Here is a 14,229-nt window from a genome sequence, read left to right as displayed (position 1 = left end):
GAATGACCGTGCCAAGTGCAACGGAAACATTGGCTGTGCGATTCTTCTGTCCTACTATAGGTTTGTTTTAGGTTTGGGTAAAACAAACTCCTCAACGTCATTAGATAAAATGAACGCAAGCTAGACACGGCTTGTCATCAGTTCCGATGTTTTTCCATCGTTCTTTTTGCCCTTGAGCAGCAAAGATGCCGCATCATGAGCTTGGCTGCACGCATAAGTCCTATGGCTTACGTCACGGCTCTTCTAGATACGGCCGACCTATTGGGTCAACAGTTGAGAGTGTTTCTACGCATATCGATGAATGATTTGCGGGTGACAGCAAAAGGGTGCCTGGGGAGGGGGAACGGGAGCGGGGGTTTTCCCGCAGTCAGAGTAAATGCCATGGTCGGCAGGAGCCTTTTGAACTAGTTTTGAGGGTGTGTGGGAGAGGGGCATTTCAAAGGCATAAGTAATTCGGAATTTGAATTAATCTGACATGCCCATGAATTCAGATTTCCCATTAGAATCAGTCTGCTTCACCTCTGTGCCCTAATGAAAAGCGACCAAAATTGTGTGGCGAATTGACTGCGATGTGTGATTGGACCGCACCAATAACGGGATTAGAGCGAGACCGTAGCAGCGAGTGGTGTGGACCAAATATCTGGTCAGTGGGAGGAGGATTTGACCGCGTGCGATGACATTCTCCTCACACCTCATATATTACAAAGGGCCCTTATGGGCGACATAAAAAACTTACAAAAGTTAAATTTTGAAAGATCTCATTAAAGCGAAGATCGGATCTGGAACAGTGACCAGCATCTTTTCTTTTCATTTCCGCCATCAAGATGGCTAAACGGCACGGTGCACCGTCCAGTTTTTGAATCGATATGTTGTTCAAATTAAGGGTATCCGGACATGACCGAGTTGAGAGATTGCTGATTTGGCTTATTTACAAGTATTACCACCAACTTTCTCCCATCTCATTACCCTGGGACTAGATGGGAGCGTTGGATCTTGCGTTGGATCATAGCACAAAGTCTTTGTCATTGTGCGGAGGTGCGGTACACAAATTGCGTTAGTCATGGAGGAGAAGGGTTTTCGGTGGGGCGTAACGAAGCGTAACAAGGGAGGGAGGGGAGCTTTTTGAAAGCGTAACATTACGCTCAGGTACGGCTGCAAATTATGCTAAAATCTGTAACGTTAAATCAAATCTTAAAGCCAGATGTCGCTGATTTCCTGTCGTGACACACCGGCAATATATTTTGGACATCCACAGTTCAGTTAAGACCGAACACACGCTACTGTTAGGGACGTCACGCTTAGCACAGAATAACCAGGAGGGGGTTTCGCACAGCGTAACCAATGCGTAAGTAGGGAAGGTGAGCGTAGCACTGCCAAAAATACGTGCGCAATTCATGGACGGCTCAGACATGCATTGTGTCTCACAAACAAAGCTTGGGCCTTTGTCTGAAGTGCGCGCCAATGTTCCTCGCCAGCGCCAAACACCCGCGCTCTGATACAGCGTGATGTTGACTGTTCCGTCGCCCTGTTCAGCTCTGCGGGGCAGTGTAGCGTCAGCAGTTCCGGCGCCCTGTTCAGCTATGCAGGGCAGTGCAACGTCAGCAGTTCCGGCGCCATGTTCGGCTCTGCAGGGCAGTGTAACGTCAGCAGTTCCGGCGCCATGTTCGGCTCTGCGAGACAGTGTAGCGTTAGCAGTTCCGGCGCCCTGTTCAGCTCTGCAGGGCAGTGTAGGGTCAGCAGCTTCGGCGCCCTGTTCAGCTCTGCAGGGCAGTGTAGGGTCAGCAGTTCTGGCGCTTTGTTCAGCTCTGCGGGGCAGTGTAGCGTCAGCAGTTCCGGCGCCCTGTTCAGCACTGCAGGGCAGTGTAGCGTCAGCAGTTCCGGCGCCCCGTTCAGCTCTGCGGGCAGTGTAGCGTCAGCAGTTCCGGCGCTCTGTTCAGCTCTGCGGGGCAGTGTAGCGTCAGCAGCTCCGGCGCCCTGTTCAGCTCTGCGGGGCAGTGTAAGGTCAGCAGTTCCGGCGCCCTGTTCAGCTCTGCAGGGCAGTGTAGGGCCAGCAGTTCCGTCGCCTTGCTCAGCTCTGCAGGGCAGTGTAGCGTCAGCAGTTCCGGCGCCCTGTTCAGCTCTGCAGGGCAGTGCAGTGCAGCAGTTCCGGCACCCTGTTCGGCTCTGCAGGGCAGTGTAACGTCAGCAGTTCCGGCGCCCTGTTCAGCTGTGCAGGGCAGTGTAACGTCGGCAGTTCCGGCGCCCTGTTCGGCTCCGCAGGGCAGTGTGGCGTTAGTAGTTCCGGCGCCCTGTTCGGCTCTGCAGGGCAGTGCAGGGTCAGCAGTTCCGGCGCTCTGTTCAGCTCTGCAGGGCAGTGTAACGTCAGCAGTTCCGGCGCCCTGTTCAGCTATGCAGGGTAGTGTAACGTCAGCAGTTCCGGCGCCATGTTCGGCTCTGCAGGGCAGTGTAACGTCAGCAGTTCCGGCGCCATGTTCGGCTCTGCGAGACAGTGTAGCGTTAGCAGTTCCGGCGCCCTGTTCAGCTCTGCAGGGCGGTGTAGGTCAGCAGCTCCGGCGCCCTGTTTAGCTCTGCAGGGCAGTGTAGGGTCAGCAGTTCCGACGCTTTGTTCAGCTCTGCAGGGCAGTGCAGCGTCAGCAGTTCCGGCGCTTTGTTCAGCTCTGCAGTGCAGTGCAGGGTCAGCAGTTCCGGCGCCCTGTTCAGCTCTGCAGGGCAGTGTAGGGTCAGCAGTTCCGACGCTTTGTTCAGCTCTACGGGGCAGTGTAGCGTCAGCAGTTCCGGCGCCCTGTTCAGCTCTGCAGGGCAGTGTAGGGTCAGCAGTTCTGGCGCTTTGTTCAGCTCTGCGGGGCAGTGTAGCGTCAGCAGTTCCGGCGTCCTGTTCAGCTCTGCAGGGCAGTGTAGCGTCAGCAGTTCCGGCGCCCTGTTCAGCTCTGCGGGGCAGTGTAAGGTCAGCAGTTCCGGCGCTTTGTTCAGCTCTGCGAGGCAGTGTAGCGTCAGCGGTACAGTCGCCATGTTCAGCTCTGCAGTGCAGTGTAGCGTCAGCAGTTGTGTCGCCATGCTCAGCTCTGCACCGCAGTGTAGGGTCAGCAGTACAGTCGCCATGTTCAGCTCTGCCGGGCAGTGTAGCGTCAGCAGTACAGTCGCCATGTTCAGCTCTGCAGGGCGGTGTAGCGTCAGCAGTTCCGGCGCCCTGTTCAGCTCTGCAGGGCAGCGTAGCGTCAGCAGTTCCGGCGCCCTGTTCAGCTCTGCAGGGCAGTGTAGCGTCAGCAGTTCCGGCGCCCTGTTCAGCTCTGCAGGGCAGTGTAGTGTCAGCAGTTCCGGCGCCCTGTTCAGCTCTGCGGGGCGCCGCACCGTCAGCGGCTGAGGCCTGCGTCAGAACCGGCCGGCTGCGCTGAGCGATGCCTCGAACCTTCTTGAGTGTGGTGTTACTCATCTACACGAAAGCCAATGCGTACGAGTCATGGCTTAGGGGCAAAATCGGAACCCATGATCTTACGTTCATACAAGTGCATGCTCGGATAGCAAATGTAGACTTCGAGCAGTGTACCAGATTTAGCCGGTTCAGCGTATTCCGCCACCGGCACGGGCCCCAACGGTCGTCTGAACGGGCAAGACTGCGTAGACTTTTTCGAGGATGACAGCACAACGCAAAAATGCTCACGTAAATGACATTAAAATCCCTCAGTACCGAGTAAACACCAATGAAGATCCAAATTTCCGTTCGAATGCCGGGCATGGCTTTAAAAAAGTGTGTTACCAAAGGTGAGCATATCCACCGCGACACTCCCGGGGCACCCATGTGGCGGGAAGGTGTGTAGAAAGCTCAGCTCACGGTAGCTGTAGAAGGCTGAAGCTTGACGGCTCAAGCTCATTGCGTCTTCAGCTCAGCCCACTCAATGCGTGAGGGGTGTGCACTTTTAGGTGACTGCCTTGTTGCTGACCGCATGCAAATCAGGCAGGCCCATCAACGAAGTTCAAATTCTGCAAGGACCTCCTGACTCGAATTTCCTGCCTCTGACCCCGCCGGATCAACGGTAATTGCATGGGAGCACAAGTCAACCGTACACTCACCTCACATCACTCAGTAAAGCTGTGTCATAAAATGACGACTGATTGTTGTAGCACGTTTGGCAGCTCTTGCTCCACCCATTGTCGACATAGCCTGCCAAACATATGACCCGGCGAGTCTGCGCGAGCAGTGCCCGACATGAGCCTGACCTGACCTGACCTGAGCTTCGACGCAACACGCGTGTCGATGACATTTGCATCTTCCACGGACCCACGCGCTCATGAGTTCCATGCGGACTGTCCGTTCACGGTGGTGGCACACGGGTAAAGGAATGCTTCCTTTGGATATCACTTACGAGTAAGCTGCAGTAAATCGCAGGATAAGAAGTATCTAGCAGCGTTGGCATCCCGTATCTGTGAATCCCGCTTGAATGGGGCATGTTGGCACTCTGCTATCCTGTGACAACAGGAACCCGAGCAGACCACAGCTCAGTCGTGGGGACCACTTTAAAATAATTGGGATTCAAAACATGCACGAGCACGTGACGCGCACACCGAGCCTCCGACCTCTGTGCTTTGGGCGGCAGCGGACGTCCCAGTGGCATCTCACCTACCTGCCAAGTTTGACGACCGCAGCTTGACGCGGCGGTGACCCGGAGCTGCCCCAGTTCAAACGATGCACACAGCCGACGGGGGCACTCCTCGCCGCTAGCGAACGACACACCAGAGGGGTGGCGGGCCCCGCCGTTGGCCACGCCCCCTGGTGGGCGTACCATGTGGCTGGCCACTTGGCCTGTGTCCGTGACGGGTCAGTTTTGCAGAGCTCATGGGAGCGTCGCGTGACGTGTGCCACACGTCACTGACGCGTGCCACCCGTCGCTGACAGGTGCCACCCGTTACTGACGTGTACCACCCGTCACTAACGCGAGTCACTCATCGCTGACCCCCGTCACCCGTCAGTGGCGCGTGCCACCCGTCACTGACGCGTACTACCCGTCACTGGCCTGTGCCACCCGCCACTGACGCGTGCCAACCGTCAGTAACACGTGCCACCCATCACTGGCCCATGCCACCCGTCACCGGTCTGTGCCACCCGTCACTAGCCCGTGCCACCCGTCACTGGCCTGTGTCCCCCCTCACTGACGCGTGCCACGGCCATGAGGGTTCGGGATGATCGACCCTGATGAAAAGCTCAGCACGTCGGGACACCAGGACAGACATGCTCAGCATGTCGGAACTCCTGGGCAGACATGCTCAGCATGTCGGAACTCCTGAGCAGACATGCTCAGCATGTCAGAACTCCTGGACACACAGACCGTGAGACTCCCAAACATCGGATCAGCATTTGGCAGGGCGACCAACCTGTCTGAAATCGCCATACGCTTTAGCCGTTTCGATTTAGGATACACATGAATTTAGAGCATTCATTTATACCTTTTACAGTACATGTCCCATTGAGAGCATCGTGCTCAAATGTATGTCCAAAAGAAACACAATTCCATGCACGGTTGGAAAAGGTGGAGAGCAAGGCCGCCAGAATCGCGAGATGCGTGGGGCGGTTGGACTATCTCGGAGAGTGGTCAAGCATGGGCCGCAACCATTTTACTGGAGATACATGGAGCGATATTGAGAAGAAGTGTTTAACGAGGTTAGATATTTTAAACGATTGGGAAGTCCCAGTCATTTGCACCAGCGACATAAAACTGAGTAACCTTCAAAGGGCATCGGTGCTATCTTATGTTGAAATTATGGATCAAGTGATGCTAGTTCACACGCACATGACGTCATTAGGGCCACCACACATGTGATTCATCATTTCGAAAGCAATGGTAATGTGAAATGACCTAATAATCTTATACCACCATATAATTATATGAAACTGTTTAAACTATCTACAACATCCGTTTTGGACGTCCTTAGATGATTTGTTCCAGTGGTATTTATTTGCATAGTCTAGCCAGTCATCCGAAAAGAACGTACGTAAGTCCGGTACAAAAAGTGATCAGCCTTCACGTTAGGAAATTGTTTTGCTCTTTCAGTTATGTTCTGTTACGTCTCAATTTCGGTGTAGCATGTCTTTTAATGTCAAACGCCAGAAGCATTGCTATAAATTTTGGAAGTGTCAGAAGAACATGCACACGATAACAAAGAAGATTCACGACAAACCTTTTCGCCGCGAATCTGCGTCTTGCAGATTGTCATGTCGGAACGTGTTACGTAGAACCACTAATCAATCACTTTCTTGTCACTCAAAAATTGATGGCAAATTTAGAGCATAAGAAGAGCATGAGCATAGAGCATAGAAGAGCAAATTTAGAGCATGCTTACCTCCAGAGCATGCAGGCCAATAAGAAACTCTTACGTTTTGTACCTCGTTGTTCGTGTCATCGGATGCTCGTAGGAGAATGCCTGGAGGTGTTTTGTGCGTGTCGTGTGGCTACGATGCACAACTACTTCAGTGTATCTACAAGGCGGGCTGCCTAAGATGCATTTGCTTCCTCAAAGCTTTGGCATTACAGGTCATATGATATGGTCTCTCTAATGACTTCCGCACATTACAAGTGCGTGTAATCGTCTGACGAATGTTGACACGCGCCCGGGTGGCCGGCTAGATACCCTCCTCTAGGGAGGGGCTCAATTTGACCCCCCTAAGATCTCGGAAATTAAGAAAGCTGGGGACACTTAATTTGCGGGGTGTGTCAACCTGTACGTGAACTCACTTAGGTCAAAGTTTGAGGCCACCAGGTCATGACCTGCGGGTCAAATAAGGTCAAACAAGGTCAAATTTCAGGTTGGTCTCCAAAGCGCCCCCAGAGCCTAGATAACTGTTTCAAAGCAAAAAGTACCATGCTCATTTAAGGTCAGTAACCTTGCTTGACCTTTTGAAGGTCATGGTAACCAAAATCATACAAGACTACCATGAGTTTTGCATTTGAATAAGAAACAAACATTACGCTTGGCAGTATGCCCTTTAAAAAATGTCGACCTGGGTCATCTTAGGTCAATGACCTATAAGAACCTCTGAGAAGTCTACTGAAGACTTATGATGCGGTTCCTGCTACCGATGAATTTAAAATGAGCACCGGAAAATACCCCATACAGCAAGCCTAAAGCAATAAAACAGGTTGGTTTTGACCTTGGTCTGACCTTCATACCTGACCTTAGGTCAACTTAGTTTGCTCATTCAATGCTTGTGTTGCCTAAAAAAGCATCTCAAAGAGGAATAGCTTCGCCAAACACTCCGTTGTTGCATCAGATTGAACGATTCCCTAGAAATTGACTTTGCTGAAACCATGGCCTGACGTTGACCTGCCAGTCAGTGTCAGCAGTACAAAGCCAGTAGGTCAGTGACTTTACAAATTACATCTAAATTTCTTGCATCAAGCGTTCTGCTATTCAATTTTGAACAGCTATGCAAAATTTGACGCGGCTACGCCGCGGCGTTCGGAAACCATTCTGGAAAAACCTTCGGGGGGTCAATTTGATCCCCCCACTCGAGCGCGTGTTAATAACGGTCACCTCCCGCGCGCCATGTGACTTGTTTACCGCCGTCGTCTGCTCAACCTGCCGCCGCCAAGACCAATAAAGCTTACCAACAACCAGATGGGCGCTGCAATTCAGCTGGAGCCGATCACAGCACTGTAAATGATGGTGGGCGTCCGTCCGACTCGCTGTTCAGCCCTGTCCAAAACAAGGGGTCATGCCCCGACGAGCTTGGCCGTGATCTACGCAGCCGTTCCATTTTGAGATGGGCTTGCGGCTGAAACAGTCGCCCTCGTCAGTGGCTAAGCGGCGCGGCGGACGTCGGTTCGGCCGAGCCATCGATTGGCGAGGCGGCAGCTGGGCTGCTCCGGCTGCTGCTCCGGCGGCAGCGCGGGGGGAGGTGGCCGGCCGCTGTCGCTGCTCCAGTGTCGCGCCGACCGATGACATTGCCGCGCGCCGGACGACAGCGCGCCGCCCGCGCGCGCGGCGCTGCAGAGCGCGGGCGCGGCGCCGTTTGAATTCCGCGAGATCGATCAAGTCGGGCACGGCGAGCCGAAACGGGTCCGGCCGACGCGGCGGCACGAGATGGTCCCGGCCGACGCGACGGCACGAGACGGACCCGGCCGACACGACGGCACGAGACGGATCTTGCCGACGCGGCGGCACGGGATGGTCCCGGCCGACACAGCGGCACGAGATCGTCCCGGCCGACACGACGGCACGAGACGGACCCGGCCGATGCAGCGGCACGAGATGGACCCGGCCGACGTGGTGACACGAGACGGACCCGGCCGATACGGCGGCACGAGACGGATCCTGCCGGCGCGGCGGCACGGGGCGGTCCCGGCCGACGCGGTGGCACGAGATGGTCCGGTCCGATACAACGGCACAGAACGAGCCCGACCGACGCTGTGGCACGAGACGGACCCGGCCTATGCAGCGGCGCAGAGCGGACCCTGCCGGCGCGGCGGCACTAGACGGACCCGTCCGACGCGGCGGCACAGAAAGGACCCGGCCGACGCGGCGGCACGAGGTGGATCCGGCCGATGCAGCGGCGCAGAACGGACCCGGCCGACGTGGCGGCACAAAACGGAGCAGGACGACGCGGCGGCACAGAACGGACCCGGGCGACGCGGCGGCACGGGCCGGGTCGGACCGTGGTCTGACTTAGATCACCATGGAATCACCCCATATCAGGACACCATCCACGGATCAGCTTGTGTCGTCTTGCAGGAATAAACATCGCAGGGAATTTCAAAAGCCCTCTGCCAGGACTGTTACAGAAAGCCTATAGTTCGGGGCTGTTTGACGGAGAGACGACCAAGGCGGGCACAATGGTCCAGTTGGTAAAATCTTAGATATAACCAGTGAGGAGTGGCTTCTTTACCTGGTGGAAGCCGCGTCTACTGAATGCTTAGATGATCGCGGAATAAGCAAGCGCAACATGACCGGGCTGCGCGAGTAAGAGGGCCGCGCATACGAAATTATCGGATGCTCTCTCAGAACTTTCGGAACAGAGACCTCAATGAGCGCTGAAATAGTGCACTCCCGCTCAGCAATATGTTCATCGTTGTATAAAACATATATTAGAATGCATATTGTCCGCATTCGAGGGTTACATTTGTGACGAATGAAATAACTTAGAAGAAAAGTTGTGTTATCAGATAACAGGTTATAGAATTAGACGAAGCAGTCGCGATCGAATTTTTCTTGGTAGATAGAGCTGAGGCATCCATACGGTAGCACACCCAGCCGCTCATGAAAAAAGTCACCGACAGTATTATATATCGATTTGTGGTGGCTACTCGTCTCAGGCATCCGCACATCCCACGGAGCCCTCCCCGGCCCCCGGCCCCAGCGTGGCTGTTACGCCTCCCCCCCCCCCCCCTGCCCCGAACGACGGCCCGCGCCCAGTCGCCGCGTCAGCAACGGTCGGCCACCTCCCCCCACCCCCCCCCCCCCTCTTCCCTCTGCCTCCCGACGCTGACCTGTGCTGCTCCCTCTGCCACAGCCGGGCGGAGGAGGGCGGCACGGGCTCCTCGTCACGACGCACGCGGCTCGAGCACGCCTCCTCCGGCGAGAACGACAGCCTGAGCGGCAGCGCCAAGTTCTCCACGCGCTACTCGCAGGTGAGAACGCGCTTCACTTCGACTTCAGGAAGTGTGTTAAGGTGAGCAACGCCCCATTTCCGCGCACGGCGTGCAGACGCGTTACTGCCAGCTGCTTAGCTGTTTTGTAGCAACGAGACAGCGTCAGATTGGCCACATTTTATGCGCAGTTAGGGCAGTACCAGCTGACTCCGTGAGCTAGGTGTTGGTGTCTGCGTGCGGTTCTTATGCGGCGAGGGTATGGCCGCGCTTCATCAGGACGAGGCGCCGGATTCGTCCCGCCTCACACAGCTCGGGTGGCGCCAACCCCGCGCCTGTTGAGTGGGTGGCTGGTACTGCAGCTGAAGTCTACTACTCTAAACACGCCTACCCCTATCACGGCTGGCAGTGGTCTGTGGCCAATCGGGATTTTCGACGCAACATAGCTGTACTGATAATGCGACACGCCAATGCCATTGCCGTTGTGGCACTAATGTGCATTGCCAATGCAAATATGACTTACAAGCCATCATCAGTTGCAAATCATTTGGCCTCTTTTTTCAATAACTGAATTGTAATTGTAATTGGCAAAGCCACCGTAGCTGGCAACGTTGCGAGGGAAGGGGACATGCCAGGATCGGGCCGCCACGCCGTGTGCCATTTGGCGCCGTCCCTGTACACGCGGCGCGCCTGTTAACGTCTGGAGCGCGTGAGCAGACCACTTGAGCCTTCTCTCGACGCCGGAGGCTCGGAGGCCTGAGGCGTGCGCGCTGGAGCCAGGCGAGGGATCCAGTCAGGAGCTCAGCACATGACACTGGCATCGTCATCACTAACGGAGCACGCAGCCTATGCACCTTCACTGATAAAGCTCGATGGGTTTGAGCCGTGCTGTCTCACTTGTTTCTTCTCCCGCAAACATGCCTCCTGTTTTATGACCAAACATCCCCGTGGTGCTCGGTTCACGCCACGATCCCGTACATCCCGGAAAACACGTCAGCCATTACCCGCACCACAGGCCCTCCAAGGGCAACCGTGGACCTCACATGCTTGCCAGAGGCCATCACGGCCGACCGCAAGCTGACAGGTTAGGGGCCGCCGCGGGAGGCGCGTCGCTTTTCGCCGCGGCGCGCCTCTTCCCACCGCCGGTCGATCCTCGTCCCTCTCCCTTCAGTTGTGCCGAGCGGTCGCGGCCGGACTTGGCGCTGTCGGTGGTCCGGAGAGAGCCTGGGAGCTGTCGGTGGTACGAAGAGAGCCTGGGAGCTGTCGGTAGTTCGGAGAGAGCCTGGGAGCTGTCGGTGGTACGAAGAGAGTCTAGGAGCTGTCGGTGGTCCTGAGAGAGTCCGGGAGCTGTCGGTGGTCCGGAGAGAGCCTGAGAGCTGTCGGGGTCCGGAGAGAGTCCGGGGGCTGTCGGTGGTACGGAGAGTCTAGGAGCTGTCGGTGGTCCTGAGATAGTCCGGGAACTGTCGGTGGTCCGGAGAGAGCCTGAGAGCTGTCGGGGGTCCGGAGGGAGTCCGGGGCTGTCGGTGGTACGGAGAGAGTCTAGGAGCTGTCGGTGGTCCTGAGAGAGTTCGGGAACTGTCGGTGGTCCGGAGAGAGCCTGAGAGCTGTCGGTGGTACGGAGAGAGTCTGGGAGATGTCGGTGGTATGGAGAGTCTGGGAGCTGTCAGTGCTCCGGAGAGAGCCTGAGAGCTGTCGGTGGTCCGGAGAGTCTGGGAGCTGTCAGTGCTCCGGAGAAAGTCCGGGCACTCTCGGTGATCCGGAGAGAGCTCGGCCGCTGTCGGTGGTCCGGCGAGAAAACCCGGGAGCTGTCAATGGTCCGAAGAGAGCCTGGGTGCTGTGTGTGGCCGGTAAAGAGTACGAACACAGTCGAACACTGTGTTGTTGGCTATAGGTGAGAGGAGGAGGTGTCACCATCAATGACAAGAGAATATAGAGAACGGGGGAGAGCAGTAGTCATGGCGGAAACCAGCTGGAGAGAAGAGAGAAGAGAGAGAGAGAGGAGAGGAGAGAGAGAGAGAGAGAAGAGAGAGAAGAGAGAGAGAGAGAGAAGAGAGAGAGAGAGAGAGAGAGAGGAGAGAGAGAGAGAGAGAGAGAGAGAGAGAGAGAGAGAGAGAGAGAGAGAGAGAGAGAGAGAGAGAGAGAGAGAGAGAGAGAGAGAGAGAGAGAGAGAGAGAGAGAGAGAGAGAGAGAGAAGAGAGAGAGAGAGAGAGGAGAGAGAGAGAGAGAGAGAGAGAGAGAGAGAGAGAGAGAGAGAGAGAGAGGATAGAGAGAGAGAGAGAGAGAGATAGAGAGAGAGAGAGAGAGAGAGAGAGAGAGAGAGAGAGAGAGAGAGAGAGAGATAGAGAGAGAGAGAGAGAGAGAGAGAGAGAGAGAGAGAGAGAGAGAGAGAGAGAGAGAGAGAGAGAGAGAGAGAGAGAGAGAGAGAGAAGAGAGAGAGAGAGAGAGAGAGAGAGAGAGAGAGAGATAGAGAGAGAGAGAGAGAGTGTGTGTGTACGAAAGTATTATGTTTTCCATCGCGCTGTTTTGGCCGCTATCAAGGACCTTTCGAATTCATTGCTGCTCAAAGCCATCGATGGACTCGATCTAAGCATATTTTCCATGTAAAATATGCCTTTCATGTCTGCACTAGTCTAAGTATTTTATTGTGCTGGCGTACTGGTCATGCAGCTGCTTCAATTTGCACAGCGCTGCCAGATCAGGGCAGCCATTTCCCGCCATCTGGTCACGATGCATTCGATGAATGTAGAATATTTCAAGGCCACATTTTCGCCGTCAAATCGGCTGCTTTTTGGCCCGATGAGGTCATGCATATGCGGCCTCACGTCCGCTGCTGCCAGACCGGAGCGGCGGCGCTCGGTCCGCCACAGAGCGGCTTTTCCGTTGCCATTCGCAGGGTGTGGCCAATTCTGACCCGCGGGCGCGATCTGGGGTTGCGCTGCGTGATTTTCGTCTTGGGAAGGCTGCGTGGCGCCAGCAGGAGCGAAGGTCTTCTGGGGGAACTCACCAACGGCTGGGAGTGTCGTTGCGTTGGTGCTCGTTTGTCTACAGCACTAGCAGCGAGCTGATGCTGGTGAGAGTGAGTGCCGCTGACGGGTAACAGTGGTGTAACGCTGGTGAGTGTGAGTGCCGCTGACGGTCAGCAATAGTTTGACGCTGGTGAGTGTCAGTGCCGCTGATGATCAGCAGTGGCGTGACGCTGATCAATGTGAATGCCGTTGACTGTCAGAAGTGGTCTGACGCTGGTGAGTGTGAGTGCCGCTGACAGTCAGCGGTGGTCTGACGCTGGTGAGTGTGAGTACCGCTGATGGTCAGCAGTGGTGTGACGCCGATCAGTGTGAATGCCGCTGACAGTCGGTACCTGTGTCGCCAGGTGGGCAGCGGCAGCTGGCGCCGGCTGAGCGCCTGGTGCGGCGGCGAGGTGGACCGGCCTCGACCTCACTCGGCTCTGGCTCTGCCGCTGGCACCAGCCGCGCACCAAGCCACAGCCAACGGGGGCCGGCACCTGCAGCTGCGCCAGACGCGCAGCGTCGCCTACAACACGCCCACCTACATGTGCACGTACGGCCGGCACACCATCCCCTCGCCGCTGCCGATCCTGAGCGGACTGCGCCGCCACGCCAGCGCCGGCACGCTGGGCGCCGGCTCGCGCAGCCTGTCGGCCGAGTCCGTTTACACGATCGTCATCAAGTTCCCGGAGACAGTGACGGCCAGCACCGACCCGAGCATCACGATGCTGGGCGACTCCGACGACGAGGAGGACGGCCACCAGCCGCACTGTCCTCTCAGCCGCAGCCCGGCGGCGGCGCGGCCGGCCGCCCGGCCGCCCGACGACGACGAGGACGACGACAGCTCGGACGCCGGCGTGCCGCGGCCGCCGCCGCCGCCCGCCTCGAGGCGACCCTCGCAGATGCCCGACCTGCGCATCCCGCTCAACGCGCGCGTCATCCCGCGGCAGCCGGCGCCGAAGAAGAAGAAGAAGCGCGAGGAGAAGAAGCAGGACCGCAAGGCGGCGAAGACGCTGTCGGCCATCCTGCTGGCGTTCATCATCACGTGGACGCCCTACAACGTGCTGGTGCTGATCCGCGTCATGCTGCAGTGCGGGGACTGCATTCCGAAGGAGCTCTGGAATTTCTCTTACTACCTGTGCTACATCAACTCCACCGTGAACCCCCTCTGCTATGCGCTCTGCAACGCTTCGTTCCGCCGCACGTACGTGAAAATACTGACGTGCACCTGGCAAAAGAACAAGCGTCACCCGGCCAGTAGAGTCTACTACAATTAATGCCCAGGCACAAGGGTCTTTTACTGCAGACGATGAAGCCCTGGTAGGAACTACGACGACTGATGTCCACTAGTGCGGTTGAATATACTCCCGCTTCTGGCAGGGCGTCAGTTGTTGTTGCTGTTGGCGGCCGTTGTTGCTGCAATGGGCGGAAGCTCCGTCGCTTCGTCATCATGGGCCAATCTTGTTCAGCAGGTTCTACTGCAGCTGGGTCGGGCTGCGCTGGATGTGCTGCAATTAACCCTGGCTGCTCACTAGCGTAGTCAAGTTATAATTGGTGCGAACTGTGCACTTGGTGTGGTCTTGTGCGTCCGCATCGGGTGCTCGCTGTGGCTGGGTGTGTGGTCGGGTGCCTGTTGGTCTTGGTGTGGT

General features: G+C 56.4%; 1 protein-coding gene across 1 annotated transcript; it reads left to right on the top strand.

Annotated features, from left to right (window-relative positions):
- Positions 1 to 8,932: 8,932 nt before the first annotated feature.
- On the top strand, positions 8,933 to 13,857 carry LOC119100963 (muscarinic acetylcholine receptor DM1-like). The gene is made up of 6 exons (XM_037224194.1): positions 8,933 to 8,949; positions 9,500 to 9,617; positions 12,802 to 12,817; positions 13,043 to 13,133; positions 13,227 to 13,346; positions 13,470 to 13,857. The coding sequence occupies exons 1-6, from the start codon at positions 8,933 to 8,935 to the stop codon at positions 13,855 to 13,857; spliced, it is 750 nt and encodes a 249-aa protein (XP_037080089.1).
- The last annotated feature ends 372 nt before the right edge of the window (positions 13,858 to 14,229 follow it).

The sequence above is a fragment of the Pollicipes pollicipes genome, unplaced genomic scaffold (genome assembly GCF_011947565.3).
Source record: "Pollicipes pollicipes isolate AB1234 unplaced genomic scaffold, Ppol_2.1 Scaffold_2555;HRSCAF=2994_pilon_pilon_pilon, whole genome shotgun sequence".
NCBI classification, from domain to species: Eukaryota; Metazoa; Arthropoda; class Thecostraca; order Pollicipedomorpha; family Pollicipedidae; genus Pollicipes; species Pollicipes pollicipes.
This window is presented reverse-complemented; position numbering and strand designations above follow the sequence as displayed.

What these genes read in the sequence shown, in the direction of transcription:
- LOC119100963 (XM_037224194.1), top strand. An exon ending in ACGCCCACCTACATGTGCAC is followed by an intron (nt 13,134 to 13,226) that starts GTACGGCCGGCA and finishes CGGCTCGCGCAG; the next exon opens with CCTGTCGGCCGAGTCCGTTT. An exon ending in GAGGAGGACGGCCACCAGCC is followed by an intron (nt 13,347 to 13,469) that starts GCACTGTCCTCT and finishes GCCCGCCTCGAG; the next exon opens with GCGACCCTCGCAGATGCCCG.